The sequence below is a fragment of the Giraffa tippelskirchi genome, chromosome 12 (genome assembly GCF_054371585.1).
Source record: "Giraffa tippelskirchi isolate mGirTip1 chromosome 12, T2T-mGirTip1v1.2.pri, whole genome shotgun sequence".
In the NCBI taxonomy this organism is placed as follows: domain Eukaryota; kingdom Metazoa; phylum Chordata; class Mammalia; order Artiodactyla; family Giraffidae; genus Giraffa; species Giraffa tippelskirchi.
Window position 1 is genome coordinate 9,935,887 of NC_137286.1, and position 18,003 is coordinate 9,953,889.

The following is an 18,003-nucleotide window of genomic DNA, read 5'->3' on the forward strand; positions in this document are numbered from 1 at the left end:
GACCGTATACAGCCTTGATGTACTCCTTCCCAGTTTGGAACCAGTCTGTTGTTCCATGTCCGATACCTTTATATAGTTTTAAAATTTCAGAACACTCCATGAGGGAAGAAGGTAGGTGTTTTTACTCTATCATGGATGAGGAAGATAACACTCAGTCTGTGACCTCCTAAAACAACTCAAGGATCAAGTGGCAGAAAGTGACTTCCACTCTCCAAGTCTAGAGCTGTTGTCACTGTGTGATTTATTAGGATTGTGTGACTTTGGCATTGAACACGCCTGGGTTGATGTCTTCTCTCTGTCCCCTTCCCTCCACCCCTTTCTTTTGCCGGTAGCTTTGTCTTTACAGAAAAATTGCAGGGATGTACTGAGTTCTCCATAGTCATTCTGGGTTTCCACCATGTCTTACGTCAGTAACATCTTACCTTATCAGGGTACGTTTGTTGCAACCAAGAAACTCCCAGTGGTGTATTACTGGTAACTAGCTTGTAGACTCTGTTGGGTTTCCCCGGTCCCCACTGATGTCCTCTTTTTAATCCAAGGTGCACCCGAGTTCCTTTAGTTGTTGTATTTCCCTAGTCTCCTTTGGTCTCTTACGGCGTCTTGTTCTTTCCTTGTTTTTGACGACCTTGACGTGAGGAGGACAGGTCAGATATTTTGTAGACTGCCCCTCAGTTTGCATTTGTCTGATGTGTTTCTCAGGATTAGACTGGGTTTTAGCATTTGAAAGAAGGCTGCAGATACGAGGAGCCCTTCTTGTTGCTTTATGTTAGGGGGGTTCGTGGTCTCGACACAGAACATCGTGGGTGATGTTAAACGTCATCACGTGATTATGATTGCACTTGCCTGTTTCCTCCACTGTGAAGTTATTATTTTTCTTATTTCTTTGTTCTTTGGAAGCAAGTCACCAAAGCTAGTTTATCCTGTGGAGGGAGGAATTCAGCTTCATGCCTGGAGAGGGGCTTCTCTGTGTGTTACTGGAATTCTTCTGTAAGGAAAACTTGTCTCTTTTATCCTGTTTATCTGTTTATATTTGTTGACTCATGTTCTTTTATCACTATGAACTCGTGTTTGTTTGTTTTGTGCCTTGGTTATGATCTGATGCTGGGTTAGTTTTTTGTGTAAGTTATTCCACCCTGGGCCATTGGGGGCTGTTTGAGGTTAGTGCCTATGTCCTTTTGACATGCCCCGATCCTTCTGATTTTTGAACCCTGCCTGACTTTCTGGTATGCCAAGGTGTTCCAGGCTCACCCTGTGTTTTTCTTGCTTCAGCCACGGAATCGTCATTTCTCCAAGGGGCCCTGGTTCTTTTTATCTTCACCACTTTTTAGGTGTATATTCTGTGCAAGTTACTTCACTTTTTAAAGCCTCAACATCTTCATCTATAAAATAGTAATAATACCTCCCTTTCTTACTGAATCATCAGTGAGAGACACCATATACAACAATGGTAGTCTTACCACCTGACGTTGTACTTGGGGAGGCTGTGTGCACGCAGTGTGGGCCGGTGCCAGCCACGGTGAGGAAGGTACAGAGATGGAGGGTAAGCACCAACTCTTTAGTTTTAAGAGTAAATTATGTCTGCTGAATATAATCGTATTTATAAACTCTTAAATTTTTATGTCTGCTGAATATTATACAATTGGCCATTGAATTTCAATACTTTTTAAGTTATGTTTTCTTAGCAGTTAATTTTCATGGAATTTTACAAAAATACTGTTTCGGGTGAATTTGGAAACAGGAAAACATAATCACTTGCTAGAGATTGTTTGAGAAGCTCTGTGCACTAGAGAACGGCATTCTTTATCAGACAGCTTGCTTGTGGAACAACTGACATAAACTCAGTATAAAATTAAAAGGAACGAGATTCCATCCTAGCAGTTCTGTGGTACCGTGAAATCTCTGGGCAGTGTGTAGTCCTTATTAATACAAGTGCCCTGACAACAGTAGACCTCGTTTTGTTTTTCTGGAAGCCCATAGCTCTATCTGTAGGGATTCCTTAAATTTATCTGATAGAGAAATTTTTCTTTTAAAACATTGTGAGCACAGGTATATAGCGTTTAATTACTGCTCACAAGGGCCTTTGTTTATGAACGTGCTCCTTGTTTCTCTGTTCCCCGCAGTGCTGATGAGAGAGTCTCATTAAGGAGAAATAAACGCACCCTTAGTGCTTCCAATTCTCAGCTAGTTGAAGTCTACCAGATTTATTATTTTAGGCAAATTAAAAAACATTCTCTGCCTAATTAGGAGTAACTGGAAATGCATTTTTAAACCTCTGTTTTGTTCAAATTGATGCTTGTTTACATAAACTAAAATTTGGAAGTACATATTATTTCTACAATAATTGATTTCATGTTTTAGATGTTGGGCCATGCAGTTTGCGTGTAACACTGTTTTTTGTTACTGACATCATAAGTTCATAATAACAAATCTTGGAACATATTAAAGAACTTTCTGATTTTGAACATTTTAAGTACTTGAACTGTAGAGCAGACTCTCAGACTAACCTAGGCATGTCAGTGTTTTACTGATTTGGAGGCAGGAAGATATTCTAGATGGCCACTCAAGGTTTCTTCCAGGGCTTTGATATTAGTCTGTTTCATGTACTTATTAAAAAAAAAAAAGAATGGTTTGACTTAAAAATGCAATTTTCTATTAGGAATTTGTGCTATGTTGTATGACTTCAGAGGAACCATATGGGATCACTTAGGTCAGGTGTGGAACCATTTATCCTGTGTGCTGAGTTTTGCAATGTGGATATTTCCAAAATAGCTGTAATGGCAACACTAACTGTTAACCTTCTGCACCCATGTAACGTGAGCCTGTCCCGTAGCTCTTTTTCATTTTGTAGCCAAGGGCCCCGCTTTCGGGGACAAGCTTTCTGGGTTGATAGAGAGGAGCAGGCAGGAAGGGGGACGAGCTCAAGAGCCTATTCTCTTTCCTGCCCAGATGGGAGGGGAGTTATCTCAGCCTTGCAGGGAGGCGAGCTCTCTCAGCCTTGCAGGGCCGAAGCTCAGTGGCCTTTCATGCAGAACTGTGGTCAGTGGCCATCCACGGGGCCACGAAGTGTTGGGAATGGAGATGCTTATCAGTGGATGGAGGCTTTCCTTGCCCTGGAGCCCTCCTTCTAGGGGTACAGGGCACTGGGGTAAACTGAACAGAAATAACACACATCTTTCTTTGCACCCACAGCTAGGACTCTTCCTACTCGGAGAGAGAGGAGAATGAAGTTTCCCTTGTGGTGTTTGGTGCTTAACTCTCAGTAAGCTTGGTTATGGAGACAGGGCATGACCACTGTGGCAAGTTGTACGTGCGCTTAGGGAAGCGTGTTTTAGAGAGAGAGGGTGTGTGGCTTTTTCATTATTAAGTCTTGGCCTAAGGCCAGAACACATGAAGAATCCGTGTTTCTCTCTGCCCAGCGCTGTCGCTTCCCAGGCCACATTTCTGTGAAGGTCATTACTGCCAAATTAGAAAGTTTGAGGGACTGTGACCATTTCGTTCACCCGTGTCATGTAAATCAACCCTGTCTTTGGTGTTCTAAGTTTTGGTGCACAGATCGACCCAGAGAAGAGCGACCGTGATTTCTTTTTAAGCTAGTTTCAGGGGGGAAAATACCAAGACTATTTTGTTAGGTATGTTGGCAAAAAAATACCTGTATTTCCATTTTAAGGGAGACCTTACAAACAAAAAGTTTAAATTTTTTTCTCTCAGCAGTGCTTAACTTCCAAATGTGTGTAATTTTCTTAGATTGATAAAGGAAGCTGGCAAACAAGATCCAGAGCTGGCTTACATCAGCAGCAATTTTATAACTGGACATGGCATCGGAAAGAATCAGCCTCGGAATAAACAGATGGAAGCGGAATTCAGAAAACAGGAAGAGGTAAGCTAAGTGAAAATAATTTTACAGTAACAGTTTTCAGAACATATATAAACTCTGCCCATAGAAACCCCCTCTCTTTCTAGTTCCTCTGCATTTTTTTTTTGGTGATACAGCGTAGTCATTCACATAGAGACTCACCGTTTCCCTTGAGGTAGCCAAACGATGATTCTCACGTGTAGAATTAGAATACCTGTCTGGTAAATCAATTTTGTGTCTTAATTGCCATCAGCCATTTTATTTTCCTTTATGGGGCGGAGGACACACAGCTACGTTTCACAGAGGAAGACAGCTCGTGTAAATATAACTCTTGCTGACTTGTTACAGTTCTGAAGCAACAAACTGACATTTTTTTCCTAGAACATGTTTTGTTTGCTATTGAAAGTCCTACCTTGGTTGAATATTGTAAAAACAACAATATATTTTAAAGATTTTTGGTTTAATTTTTTTTCATGCTTTTTATTCAAGATTTGATATAGGAAATAGCACTGTAAAGATGATAAAACTTAACATAATGTTCCTGGCTTGCACATAAAAACTTTTTATGTAAAATTTGTTGTTTAAGTTAAAAGTAGCAGAATAATTCATGTTGAAGTCATTTTTCTTTGATAATATTCCAAGTTTGGGGAGTTCCGTAGCCAGAGTCTTGACAGATCAGTCTAAAACCCAGCTTAATTTCTTATTTAACTTACGCTGAATTGGGAAATGATGTTACCTTAAATCTAGTAGGAAAAAAATTTTTCACTTAAAAAAATTATTTTTGATCCCTTAAATTAAGTATGTCCCAAGATGTCGGAAAATAAGTGATGCTTTGCTTGTAGTTTTTAATTCCAAGTGATTTAGGAATTTTAGTGACGGAGTTTTGACATCCTTGGAGGGATGTTGTCATAGGCTCACAGGCATAGGTCCCATAGGGAGGCTCAGAATATCAACAGGATTTCAGAAGTGAATTTGTTTGATCACTCTGGTGGTTATTAAAGAAACCAGGGCCTTTAGCTGGAAGGTCCATGGGTGCTTCTCTAAAGTAGAAAGGCACTTTGATTTTTTCAAGTCATGTTCAGCTGAAAATGTCTCTAAATCAGAGTTCCTTTGCCCACATGCTCATGGCATCTTGAGTTTTCTGTGACACTGTCATTGTTCTTAGCCTGGCCTGGAGTAAGAGTGCTCGGAGTATTGTCACAAATGACAGTCCTCCCATAAGTTTACTCTGCTGTTTTCTTTGGAAGGTTTCTTAGAATTCCTTTTCTTGGTGGATTTTTTTCAGGTACTTAGGAAATTTCGAGCACATGAAACCAACCTGCTTATTGCAACAAGTATTGTGGAAGAGGGTGTTGACATACCGAAATGCAACTTGGTGGTTCGTTTTGATCTGCCCACAGAGTATCGATCCTATGTTCAGTCTAAGGGGAGAGCGAGGGCACCCATCTCTAATTATGTAATGTTAGCAGATACAGATAAAATAAAGAGTTTTGAAGAAGACCTTAAAACATATAAAGCTATTGAAAAGGTAAGATTCGCATGTTATCTGTAAGTTATTCTTAATGCATACAGAAATAATAAAAACAGTTGTATCTTCAGAGAATAGTCTCAGCAGAGATGTGCAGTGGGTACATTATTAGACGGTTGAAAGTAATTGCACAGAGCCAGCAGTATTTTACAAGAAAATGGCAGTGAAAATGGTCGTATAGGTTATTGGAGAAGGCACTTAGGAAATGTACTGTTCACATGGACAGTGTCGTCCTAGTTGACTGAGTTGCGCATTGGTTTGAGAGCGATGACATAGCCCAGATACTCATGAAAGACGCGATCACGTGAGTGCAGGTAGGAAGGTGTAGTTCAGTGTCTTGTTCCCTGTACGGGAACATCTCCACATGACTGGGGCTGGGAAGGATGCATTGGGAGAAGTTGTCTGCAGCAGGTGACTACGGAGTATTGAAGTAGATGTTTAGGGGAGAGAGAGGTTTCATGTCAAGAGAGCTTTTCCGTAGGTTCAGAGGCAGACAGCTAGTGGCAGGAAAGGCATTTGTTCTCATAAATCCTGTTCTGAAACTGTTCAGATCTTGCGAAACAAATGTTCCAAGTCGCTTGATAGCGGTGAGGCCGACACGGAGCCCGTGGTGGATGACGATGATATTTTCCCACCGTACGTGCTGAGGCCTGAGGACGGTCCCCGCGTCACGATCAACACGGCCATCGGGCACGTCAACAGGTACGGCCACAGGCCACGTGTGTAGCAAACCTGTGAGAATAGTGAGATTTCAGTCTAAATCTGTAAGTATTGTGGTGTTCACCATCTGCAAGCAATAACCAGTCTCTCCATTTATGGCCTGTGATGCCTCGATGACAGAAAGAAAAAGAAGTTGTTTTTTACTGTTCATTGTTTTTTTAGTCAGAATGCAAAACTAGTATTGTGCAGAAATAAATGTTTCCCTTCTAATTGGCAAGGCTGACCTAATGAATGCATACATATTTTAATTGCATTGAAATTAATTTTGCAGCGCTCACTGTTCTTTTCTAAATCTTGAAACTTGTTTTGTGTCAAGTGTTGGCGGCCACTGAATTTTCCTGTAGCAGGAACAGAAGACTTGATACATTAACTTTTTTTTTTAAGTACATACTGTTTTATCAATACTTTGTCCTGATTTGGTGATAACATTTTTAAGAACTAAGGAAAACCGATGCATAGCTAGATTATGTATCAGGATAGATTTCATGCAGAGGCATAATAGGAGCAGAAAACGTAAGCGTTTCTTTTTAACTTTTTATTTGGGAACAGTTTTAAACTTTAAAATATTGCAAGGATGCTTTAAAATATTGCAAGAATACTGTAAAGAACACCCAGAGAAGACCCATTCAGGTTCTATACATATATATGTATATAAATGTACTAGTCCATCTTATTGAAAGTTTGAAGCAGTGATGCGCAAACTCTGCATATAAATACCAATCCAGTAGAGGGGAAGGGGAACATAAAAAATCAAACTGTAGAATGTGATTATCGATACAGCTTTTTTCCTTCTGTTTCTCAGGTGTAGACTCAGCATCACCATTTTTTTTTTTTTCACAGATACTGTGCTAGGTTACCAAGTGATCCGTTTACTCATCTGGCTCCTAAATGTAGAACCCGAGAGTTGCCCGATGGTACATTTTATTCAACTCTTTATCTGCCAATTAACTCACCTCTTCGAGCCTCCATTGTTGTAAGTTTAGAAAAAGAAATGATTGTGCCTTAAAGTTAATGTCGTTAACGAATTTGTTTTCAGCTTCTCTAAGGCTGTGTGAGTTATAGGTAAATTTGACTTTAAATCTACTTTAAAAAGTACATTTAGAAATCTCTTTGTAGTCAACTACATGTTTGAGTCTTCAGTAGACTATATATATGTAATTTATAGACTGAATTAGACTAGACGACCTCTGAAGATTGCTTTAAAATCTTACTACTCTAAGCATTTCTGTCAGCATCATTCAGTTGTGGTTTGAGATCCTTACAGTGACACAGAATTCATTAAATATTGTTGGGCTGTTCTAGTTATTTTGTTGTTGATTGGAAAATATACCTTTATACAATTGCTATCCTTGGTCTCAATGCTGAAATATTAAATTCTTACTGAAATTTAAATTCATCAAGATTGTAAACTCTTTTTTTTTTTTTCATTTAATTAGATTATTTTATTTTATTTTATTTTTTATTTTATAAATTTACTTATTTTAGTTGGGGGCTAATTACTTTACAATATTGTAATAGTTTTTGCCATACATTGACATGAATCAGCCATGGGTTTACATGTGTTCCCCACATGTAAACTCTTAATGATAACTGGTGTAGCTTTTACTGGGCAGGATTTTTAAAGATGGCTTTTCAAATATAGACAATAGGATTTTTTAAAACTGGCTGATGTTTTTCACAATGAAGAACTTTGGTAAATTTCAGCTTTAAAGATACCGGGGCAGAGGTTTCATCTGTATTTTATGTGCCAGCGATACTCCAGCTCCATGCATATACCGTGGATATGTTTTTTTTGTTACTTCCAGGGTCCCCCAATGAGCTGCATTCGATTGGCTGAAAGAGTCGTGGCTCTCATTTGCTGTGAAAAACTGCACAAAATTGGTAAGAGGGTGTGAGAAGCACATGTAAATAAAAATAAAGTTAAAAACACTGTAAGACAAAAGCACCTCCAGGGCTTTATGGGTCTCTAGGGTTTTGCAGGCTGTGACCACGTTGCTCTTGGTGGGCTTCAGGGAGGATAGATGTAAGAGTGATGTAACTTGAAGACCCTGTAAGATGGAGGAGCTCTGTTTTTCACAGCTGCGTAGCTGTGATTTATTTGCTCTCATTTCTAACTCCTTTTAAATACATAAATGTAATAAGATCTTCTGACTGTTGAATCGTGAACATTTATGTTTTGTGTTTTAATGTATCGGTTTCTCAAATTAGTCTATATTTGTGTACAGATGAAGGCTTTTTTAAAAACGGGTAGACTTGTTTTCCAGTGGCATTCGTAAAGGGATGATCTGATATTGTTTTCCTTTTTACATGTTTTTATTTTTGAGTCTTAAAACAGAATTTATAATCCTCATCATACTGAATATATGAATGTCACAACAGACTTTGCCTTCAGTTATCATATCTGATTACTTTTCTGTTGTTAAAAGCACAGATGCTCTAGTTTTCATCATTTGTCCAGTTGTTTTGTAACGCAGAGCCGCTGTGCATGATCCACGGATTATAATTAGGCAAAATCGGGATTGAACATGTTATTACAAAATCAGGTTCCTTGCCTTTACATTTCCTAGGCGAACTGGATGACCATCTGATGCCGGTTGGGAAGGAGACCGTTAAATACGAGGAAGAGCTGGATTTACACGATGAAGAAGAAACCAGCGTTCCAGGCAGACCAGGCTCCACGAAACGAAGGCAGTGCTACCCCAAGGCAGTTAGTATTGGTTAGAGCCGAACACAGACCTAGCCTTTCTGACTGTCTGCTGCTTGCTATGCCAGGCCCAGGTTCCGCTGCTTGGCTTCCCAAACCCGTGTAGTTCAGCCCACCCTGTGGATCTCAGCTTGTTTCCCTCCCTCGTTCGCGGCTCCTCTCACAGCAGCCCCTGCGCTCTCACGTGTACGACACGTGCTCTTTCTCACTTCACACGTCGCTTCCTTCTCACTTCACACGTCGCTTCCTTCTCACTTCACACATCGCTTCCTTCTCACTTCACACATCGCTTTTTGTTTTTCTTCTCAAAAGGATTCTCGTGTTCATCTATCACATTCTATCCAGAATGAGTTAACGCTGTTTAAAGAGACTTTCTTAGTGTCGTTCACTCTAGTGGCCGGGTCCTTGCTTCACCTTACACTGGGCTGAAGACCTCGAGGCCGTGTGATAAAACAGGCACATGCGCCCGCACAGGGGGAGGGCGCGAGGTGGCTGTGAGCCCGGTTACTTGTCAGGAGTCAGGGTGTGGCCTGACGAGTCATGGTCAGCTTTTCCAACATGTCGTGTCTAGCTGGATCTGTGGCTTTCTAGCTGTAACCATACGGGGCTGGAGTACTTACTTAAAAAATATTAGTCAATATTTTTACCTTATTAAACCCCCAAACAAAAGCAGAAATCTGCTATGCACTTTGATCTTAGCATAAATATGATTCTTTTTATTTTTTTGCAGTTTTATGGAGTTTATACTTTTTTTAAAAGTTTGCACCCAGCTAAGCATTTTCAAGATTCAAGATCATGTCACTTAATCAGGAATTAAGTTATCTGACTTTCTGAACTGCTTATTTTCTCTTATCCAGTTTTCTTATCCTAGCATTACCCTAGAGGTTCTTGGGCTAGTTTCATGTGACAGATGTTACCACTATTAAGTGTTTTGAGAAGCATAGTACTGCTTTACATCCTGTGTAATTAATAGGTGCATTCTATACTGTCTGATACTCTAGTAACTATATCTCTTAGCCAGTATTTCTGCACCTTTTAACTATAGATGTAATTATTTATATTATTGAGCCTTGGAAACTGTAAGACTATTGGATGGGGTTGTATGAATATTGGAAGTTTAGAAACTTAGTTTAAGTCATAGTTTACTCCTTTAATCATACAGCCATTTAAAATAATACTGACTTGTTTTGACCCTGAAAGATATTCTCATTGTAATAACCGGAGGTAAAAATTGGTGATACAGTCTTTGTTTTGTGGTTCCATTTGTCATGAAAATATGTATGTGTATATATTTATGTGCATTTATTCTGGAATGTATACATTTATTCCAGAAAAGTCTAGAAGATGATATCGTATGTGACAGTGTTACTAAAGGTTATCTTTGAGTTTTAGGATTATGTGGGATTTTTAAAAACTTGGCTACTTTTATTTTCTGATAGTCAACAGTGAGTAAAGACTAAGAAACCCAGGGAAGAAAAGAGTTTGTTCTCTAGTCAAAAGAAATAGAGCAAATGAAATGTTGCTGTTTAGTTGTTAAGTTGTGTTCCAGTTCTTTTGCAACCCATGGGCTTTAACCCGCCAGGCTCCTCTGTCTGTGGGATTTCCCAGGCAAGAATACTGGAGTGGGTAGCCATTTCCTTCTTCAGGGGATCTTTCTGACCCAGGGATTGAACCTATGTCTCCTGCATTGGTAAGTGGATTCTTTATTATTGAGCCACCAGGGAAGCCCACATCAAATGAATAGTATTGTGTTAAAAGACCCTGTGGTGTTTGATGGTTTTGTACACTTTTGCACACCCAATAGTGCCACCTCTCCAGTGAGGTTAAGTAAAGGAGGAGGTCTCCTGCCTTGGGTCTTAGTTTTCTCTCATCAGCTTTTAGTAAAGCCAGGAAAAAAATTTTATTTTCTTGCCAACATCTGGAAAAGAGGTGAATACACATGTGCTTGTTGCTTACATTTTTCTTTCCACTCCAAGATTCCAGAATGTTTGAGGGAGAGCTACCCCAAGCCCGGTCAGCCCTGTTACCTGTACGTGATCGGAATGGTCCTGACGACACCTTTACCTGATGAGCTCAACTTCAGAAGGCGGAAGCTCTACCCCCCTGAGGACACCACAAGATGCTTTGGAATACTGACAGCCAAGCCCATACCTCAGGTGGACGTTTCATAGTGACCTTTTATGTTGGGCTGTCTTTTTTTTTTTTTTTTTTTTAAAAAAAGGAAAAGTGACTTTAAAAGTAACTGTCTTTTGTTACCGCAAAATGGTCACTATTTTAAAAGTGGAAGTATCTCTTCTGTTCCCCTGATAGAAAGCATCATTCCTCTTCTGAAGTTAACTATTTATAATGGACTGAAGTCTTGGCTAACCTTGGGCTTTATTTTTCTTTCTCCAAAGATCCCACACTTCCCTGTGTACACACGCTCTGGAGAGGTTACCATATCTATTGAGTTGAAGAAGTCCGGTTTCACGTTATCTCTGCAAATGCTTGAGTTGATCACAAGACTTCACCAGTATATATTCTCACATATTCTTCGGCTTGAAAAACCTGCACTAGAATTTAAACCCACAGACGCGGACTCAGCCTACTGTGTTCTACCTCTTAATATTGGTAAGAAGGACCCAGACTCTAAAGCGTTGTCTGTATAGTAGCTAAAAAATGAAAGTGTTGCTTAACAATAAGCTTAACTGAATATAGTACAGAAATCTCTTTGATAACTTGGAATTAGGCACATGGAATGAAGGTAGAGCTTGAAGGAGGGTCTTACCTGTATTATTATATTTTAACAAGCTAAAAGATCTTTTTCTTCCCAAAGTTAATGACTCCAGCACTTTGGACATTGACTTTAAATTCATGGAAGATATCGAGAAATCTGAAGCTCGCATAGGCATTCCCAGCACAAAGTATTCAAAAGAAACTCCCTTTGTTTTCAAATTAGAAGATTACCAAGATGCAGTTATCATTCCAAGGTAAGGTGTTAAGTGGAAAGCAAAGTGGAGGTGACATTTTGCTTCTGAGGATTCCCACTGTTCACATGGGCCATGTGGTGGGCTGTGACCCTGGCATCGATGGGGCCGGTAGAAAATTTAGGTATCTCTTAGTGGCAGGCCTGTGCTCCTCAGTTTACTTACATAAAAACGAAGCCTGAAATACTGTTGGTGAAGGGATTTTACTTTGTGAAGGTCAGATCATCTAAATGATATTGATAGGCTTTCTTTGTAAAACCTCCATCCTTTTAAGCCCCAAAGTCTTAAAGAATTTGATTATAAGTAACAGTTTATTAAAATCGTTGAAAGGCATAGTGTTATTAAGTGCAATAAAATAGTTAATTACAATGCTTTGTTGTATGTGTGCTAAGTCACTTTAGTTGTGTCCGACGCTCTGTGACCCTACGGACTATAGCCCTCCAGGCTCCTATGTCAGTGGGATTCTCCAGGCAAGAATACTGGAGTGGGTTGTCATGCCCTTCTCCAGGGAATCTTCCGGACGCAGGGATCGAACCCGTGTCTCTTATGTCTCCTGCATTGGCAGGCAGGTTCTTGACCGCTAGCGCCACCTTTTTGGTAAAAATTTAGAGGATAGAGTTTTTGAGCATTAAGATTAAATATCACACTTTTTGAAGAATTAAAATACTGGCTGCAGTTGTCTTTGGATTTTATTCTGGTTTGTTTTTTTTTTTGGTTTTTTTTTTTACTTTGTACCTCAATACTGTGTTTTAAATGTTAGTTAACACCAGCCTCGGAGAAGGCAGTGGCAACCCACTCCAGCACTCTTGCCTGGAGAATCCCATGGACGGAGGAGCCTGGTAGGCTGCAGTCCATGGGGTCCATACGATTCGGACACGACTGAGCGACTTCACTTTCACTTTTCACTTTTATGCATTGGAGAAGGAAATGGCAACCCACTGCAGTATTCTTGCCTGGATAATCCAGGGACAGGGGAGCCTGGTGGGCTGCCGTCTCTGGGGTTGCAGAGAGTCAGACACGACTGAAGCGACTTAGCAGCAGCAGCAGCAACAGCAGCCTATCAATATCAGAAATGATGCAGTAGCATACATTTTGTGGGGCAAGGGTCTTTCATGTTTAGTGTTAGTAATATATAAACTATTTACTTTGTTGCTTGGATATTGAAAGTTTTCTATACTGTTTATATTGATGAAATTAGAGATATTTAAAGGAGCCATTTAAGCTCCAATATTTTGGCCACTTGATGTGAAGAGCAGACTCTGGAAAAGTGCCTGATGCTGGGAAAGACTGAAGGCAACAGGAGAAGGGAATGGCAGAGGATGAGGTGGTTAGATAGCATCACCCACTCAAAGGACATGATTCAGAGCAAATTCTGGGAGGTAGTGATGAACAGGGGAGCCTAGCGTGCTGCAGCTCATGGGGTTGCAAAGAGTCAGACACGACTTAGCGACTGAACAACAAAAGGAGCCATTTGGCTTTCATGTGTTATCAAAGTATAGATGTTTAGAATAAGGATGATGGTAAAATAGAGAATGGAGAGTCAAGTTTTCACTTAATATAAATATACTTCCTCTGGGCTTAAATTCAGTTGAAATGTATTAGTTAGAATTGAAGTGTCATTGCTGTTATATATTTTTAACCTTTTGAACTCTTACTTTAAAATCGTAATTTGCATTTGTGTATTAAAAACAGTTTGTGTTTTGAGAATGGTTGATTTAAACCAGAAAGTCACTGAAACTGTTTTTCTTTTTTAGATACCGCAATTTTGATCAGCCTCATCGATTTTATGTCGCTGACGTGTACACTGATCTTACCCCCCTGAGTAAATTTCCTTCCCCTGAGTATGAAACGTTTGCAGAGTATTATAAAACAAAGTATAACCTTGACCTGACCAATCTCAACCAGCCACTGCTGGACGTGGACCACACGTCTTCACGGTAAGGCACTCCAGAGATGGCACTTGGATTGTACCTGTGCCAGTTTCCTGAGGTCAGTAGGCAGATGTGGAGGTTCGTGGTCTCTGCGACCCACCGGTATGTAGACCCTGAACTCAGGAGGTCCTTGGCACACACAGTTGTCCAGAGTCTGCCCAGGGTCTGCAGCTTGAATGAGCTCTCCCAGTGAGCTCCCCTAAAGTCGTAGAGCCGCTGTCAGAGTGAACTTGTTTTTGTCTGTTTGATAAGATTATTTTGAAATTTTTCTAGACTTAATCTTTTGACACCTCGCCATTTGAATCAGAAGGGGAAAGCTCTTCCTCTAAGCAGTGCTGAGAAGAGGAAAGCCAAGTGGGAAAGCCTGCAGAATAAACAGGTAGCGAGTTCACTGTCGCTAGCATAACTTAGTATTTTAAAAGATGCTTGAATTTTATGTTACCAAGTGAATTGAGTGACTAGTGAGTTTTTTGGAAGTTGCCCAACCCTTAGGTTTTGTTTTGCTTTAATTAATGTGGCATATTGACTTGATTTGAATGTCTTTTTTTCTAATTAATTAGTTACTTTACAGAATTTCGTTGTTTCTGTCAAACCTCAACACGATGAATGTCTTTTTGGTAAGCGTGAGAGGTTTGGCTTTTACACTTGGTCCACTGGTAGCAATTATATCATGAAAGCCTAGGATAAATCCTGTTTTCCTTAAAGGGTTATTTTTTAAAACATTTCTAAAAATAAGATTTTGCTAGTGTTTCGATTTTTGTCTTTATTCATCAGTGAAATTGATTTTTAAGTTTTATTTTTTATTCTCTTGTGTGCTTGCTTTATATTTACTTCTCTACAATTTACATTTTTCCACATGTTTTGCTCACTCGCAGATACTGGTTCCAGAACTCTGTGCTATACATCCAATTCCAGCATCACTGTGGAGAAAAGCCGTTTGTCTCCCCAGCATACTTTACCGCCTTCACTGCCTTCTGACTGCAGAGGAGCTCAGAGCCCAGACAGCCAGCGATGCTGGTGTGGGAGTCAGATCACTTCCTGTGGATTTTAGGTATGCCTGTGCCGTGGGTCAGAAAGAACACAGCTCGTGAAATCCCATTTTAATTTTATGTAGAATAATTTTTTCAAAGATTAGAAAATGTAGGTATCTATTTTAATACCTGAAATAGATGCATCATTTGACTCCTAAGTGAACATCTGTATATTGAGTCATTGTTTGCAGATGCTCAGAGGGAGAGGAGAGCCTAAGATCAAAACCAGTTGTTCCCTTTCCAGTGGTGGCAGTTCAAGTAAAAATGAAAAGAGTTGTTTGTCACAGGGCTGACATTGTAAGGCTCTTCCTCTTGTATAAATCGAATACGTGTTAAAGAGCAGTTGCCTCAGTGTGTTGTCTTCAGTTGTTTTCTTCTCACTAGTCAGTCTCTGCATTCTAAGGAAGTTACTGGTTTACTCACTCAAATTCATTTTTCTTATCCAGTTGGCAGGAGCAAGTTGGTTCAGGAACTGAGGAAACAGTGTCAAACACTGGTTTAAGCGCTATAGCTTATGTTAGATGATTTCATCTTTAGGACAGTCCTATGAGGCAGGAATTATTGGTTCCTCTTCCAGGGATGGTAGCTAAGGTAAAGAGACATTGAGTAAATTATTCAAAATTCCCCAGCTAGTCACCCGGCTGGCCTGGAATCCCAGCGCGTGCAGTCTGTGGCCCTGGGTCCGCTAGGCTGACCCCAGGCTTCATGAACTCAGCCCCACACATCGCTGTGGGGCTGGGAATAAACCAGGGCAGAGAACCATGTCCCACTGTGTGGTTTATGTTGTGAAGAATTCCCAGTAGTGCTGATGTCTGCCTTGGAACCTTATTTCTCTTCTAAGGTACGAATATATTTATACTGATCTTTATTTAACTTTTACTCAGATTGTGCTTACTCTAAGCCTAGCCTCTTTGAAGGGTCTGATGAAAAGTTATAAAAAAAAATGTCTTTGCAGATACCCTAACTTAGACTTCGGGTGGAAAAAATCTATCGACAGCAAATCTTTCATCTCAATTGCTAACTCCTCTTCAGCTGAAAATGAGAATTACTGTAAACACAGCACAATTGTCGTCCCTGAAAATGCTGCACATCAAGGTGCTAATAGAACCTCCCCTCTAGAAAATCATGACCAAATGTCTGTGAACTGCAGAACGTTGTTCAGCGAGTCACCTGGTAAGCTCCAAATTGAAGTTTCAACAGATCTTACAGCAATTAATGGTCTTTCTTACAATAAAAGTCTTGCCAATGGCAGTTACGATTTAGCTAACAGAGACTTTTGCCAAGGAAACCATCTGAATTACTACAAGCAGGAAATACCTGTACAACCAACTACCTCATATCCCATTCAGAATTTATACAATTACGAGAACCAGCCCAAGCCCAGCGATGAATGTACTCTACTGAGTAATAAATACCTTGATGGAAATGCTAACACATCTACCTCAGATGGAAGTCCCGTGACGGCCGCCGTGCCTGGTACTACAGAGACTGGGGAGGCGCCCCCGGACAGGACGGCTTCTGAGCAGAGCCCTTCTCCTGGGTACTCCTCGAGGACGCTTGGCCCCAACCCTGGGCTCATTCTTCAGGCTTTGACCCTTTCGAACGCTAGCGATGGATTTAACCTGGAGCGGCTCGAGATGCTTGGCGACTCCTTCCTGAAGCACGCCATCACCACGTATCTCTTCTGTACTTACCCCGATGCGCACGAGGGCCGCCTTTCCTACATGAGAAGCAAAAAGGTAAGGAGCCATCCTTTAACCCTTGTGCAGTTAGAGGAATTACTCAGGGTGGCTTCCAGCATCCAGGATCCAGAGGATGAGCAGAGTCCTGCCGCGGGGGCCGCCACACCCGACAGGGCAGCGGGGGCTCCTGGTGCACGTGCATGGGAAAAGGAAGGTGTTCGGTGCTCAGTCGTGTCCGACTCTGTGCGAGCCCATGGACTGTAGCCTGCTGGGCTCCTCTGTCCATGCGGTTTCCCAGGCAAGAATACTGGAGTGGGTTGCCATTCCCTTCTCCAGGGGATCTTCCCGACCCAGGGATCGAACCTGGGTCTCCTGCACTGCAGGCAGATTCTTTACCAGCTGAACCACCAGGGAAGCCCCACGCAGGAGTAACACTAAATGTAGTGTGGAATTAAGATTCAGAGAAGAAAAGTAATGAGGATAAATATTTAAATGATGATGAGAGAGGGATCACAAGGCCCCAGGTACCTGCTTGGCACATAACACACGAAACTGCTGAGCACTTGGAAGGAAGAACTGTCACATGTGATCAGGGAAGGTGTTAATGGAAGGACGTGCGTTTATAGTGTGTAAACAGGGAGCAGATGGCAGAGCGTGTCAGCACTCGGTGAATAAACCATGACAGCAGTCAAAAGTGTGGAAGTACGTGGCATGGCCTAGACAGTCCAGCTTTAGAGCCCTTGCTCTTGACCATTGCACCGACCTCCCCCTGCTGTTCTCTGTGCTCGGCACTGCACTGAGCGCTCCACAGGCGCTCTCCATCCAGTCTTCTCAGCGGACCCCTGAGAGGTAGATGATGACGCGGCCCCATCTTGCAGATGAGAAAACTCTTGCTTAGAGAGTTTTGTCAGCTCGTGCGGTTCACCTGGCTGCTCTGGGATGGCCAGGAGCATGGCTGAGGCTGGAGCCCACAGCCTTCCACACTCTTCCCTGCAGCCTCCTTAAGTAAAGAGGGTGCTTGCTGTGGGAGTAACCCCCAGAGCAGCCGGGCTCTGAGGCCGTGATGGGGCCAGTGCGGGGGAAGGCAGGAGTGTCAGAGTCAATGTGAAGTGTAGGGCTTTCGGACTTCATGGACTTGGTGGTAGAATGTTCAGGTAATTAAGAATTTAGGACTTAGATGCAGTCTGGGGGAATCATCTTTGTAAGAGTGCTAATTGAGAACAAACGAGCTTTCCCAGGGGTGGTTGCACAGGTTGAGAGTGAGTAGAAAGTAACCTCATTCTCTTAGGTAGGAAAGAAATTATTTTCCGTCTTGAAAGTTCTTCCATCCCACTGCTCAGAAAGCTCTGACTCCTTACTTGCTGCGGAGGTCCTTGTCACTCCGCAGCGGGGTGCTGAAGGCCCTTCGGCGTGCCCGCCCCAGCCTGCCGTGGCCCGGCGGCCTCCCCGGCTGTCTTTCCCAGGCCTGCACACACCTGCTGCTGCCGCTCCGCCGCCCGCCTTGTGTTCCATGTGAACGTGGCCCCCCCACCTCGTGCTTCCCGTGGGCCCTTACGGAGCTCTTCCTTCCTTCTCCTCCATCCTGCGG

The 18,003-nt window shown here is 41.6% G+C and overlaps 1 protein-coding gene across 19 annotated transcripts in view; it reads left to right on the forward strand.

The window, feature by feature from the left end:
- The window catches only part of DICER1 (dicer 1, ribonuclease III), a 70,714-nt gene that overhangs the window by 37,268 nt on the left and 15,443 nt on the right, over positions 1–18,003 (forward strand). For 11 of the 19 annotated variants that reach the window (XR_014071370.1, XR_014071371.1, XR_014071375.1 and 8 more), the window contains 13 exons: positions 3,745–3,877; positions 5,139–5,381; positions 5,932–6,083; positions 6,942–7,074; positions 7,907–7,982; positions 8,669–8,808; positions 10,782–10,961; positions 11,202–11,415; positions 11,621–11,774; positions 13,526–13,708; positions 13,976–14,081; positions 14,578–14,753; positions 15,689–16,472. Coding sequence is in view for 12 of the 19 variants with exons in the window: in XM_081550543.1 (XP_081406669.1) it covers positions 3,745–3,877; positions 5,139–5,381; positions 5,932–6,083; positions 6,942–7,074; positions 7,907–7,982; positions 8,669–8,808; positions 10,782–10,961; positions 11,202–11,415; positions 11,621–11,774; positions 13,526–13,708; positions 13,976–14,081; positions 14,578–14,753; positions 15,689–16,472 (2,674 nt within the window). In the remaining 7 variants the exon portion in view is untranslated. Of the gene's footprint in view, positions 1–3,744; positions 3,878–5,138; positions 5,382–5,931; positions 6,084–6,941; positions 7,075–7,906; positions 7,983–8,668; positions 8,813–10,781; positions 10,962–11,201; positions 11,448–11,564; positions 11,787–13,525; positions 13,713–13,975; positions 14,082–14,577; positions 14,754–15,688; positions 16,473–18,003 lie in introns of those variants that run through there. The other 8 variants (XR_014071372.1, XM_081550546.1, XM_081550550.1 and 5 more) reach the window with 4 other exon arrangements.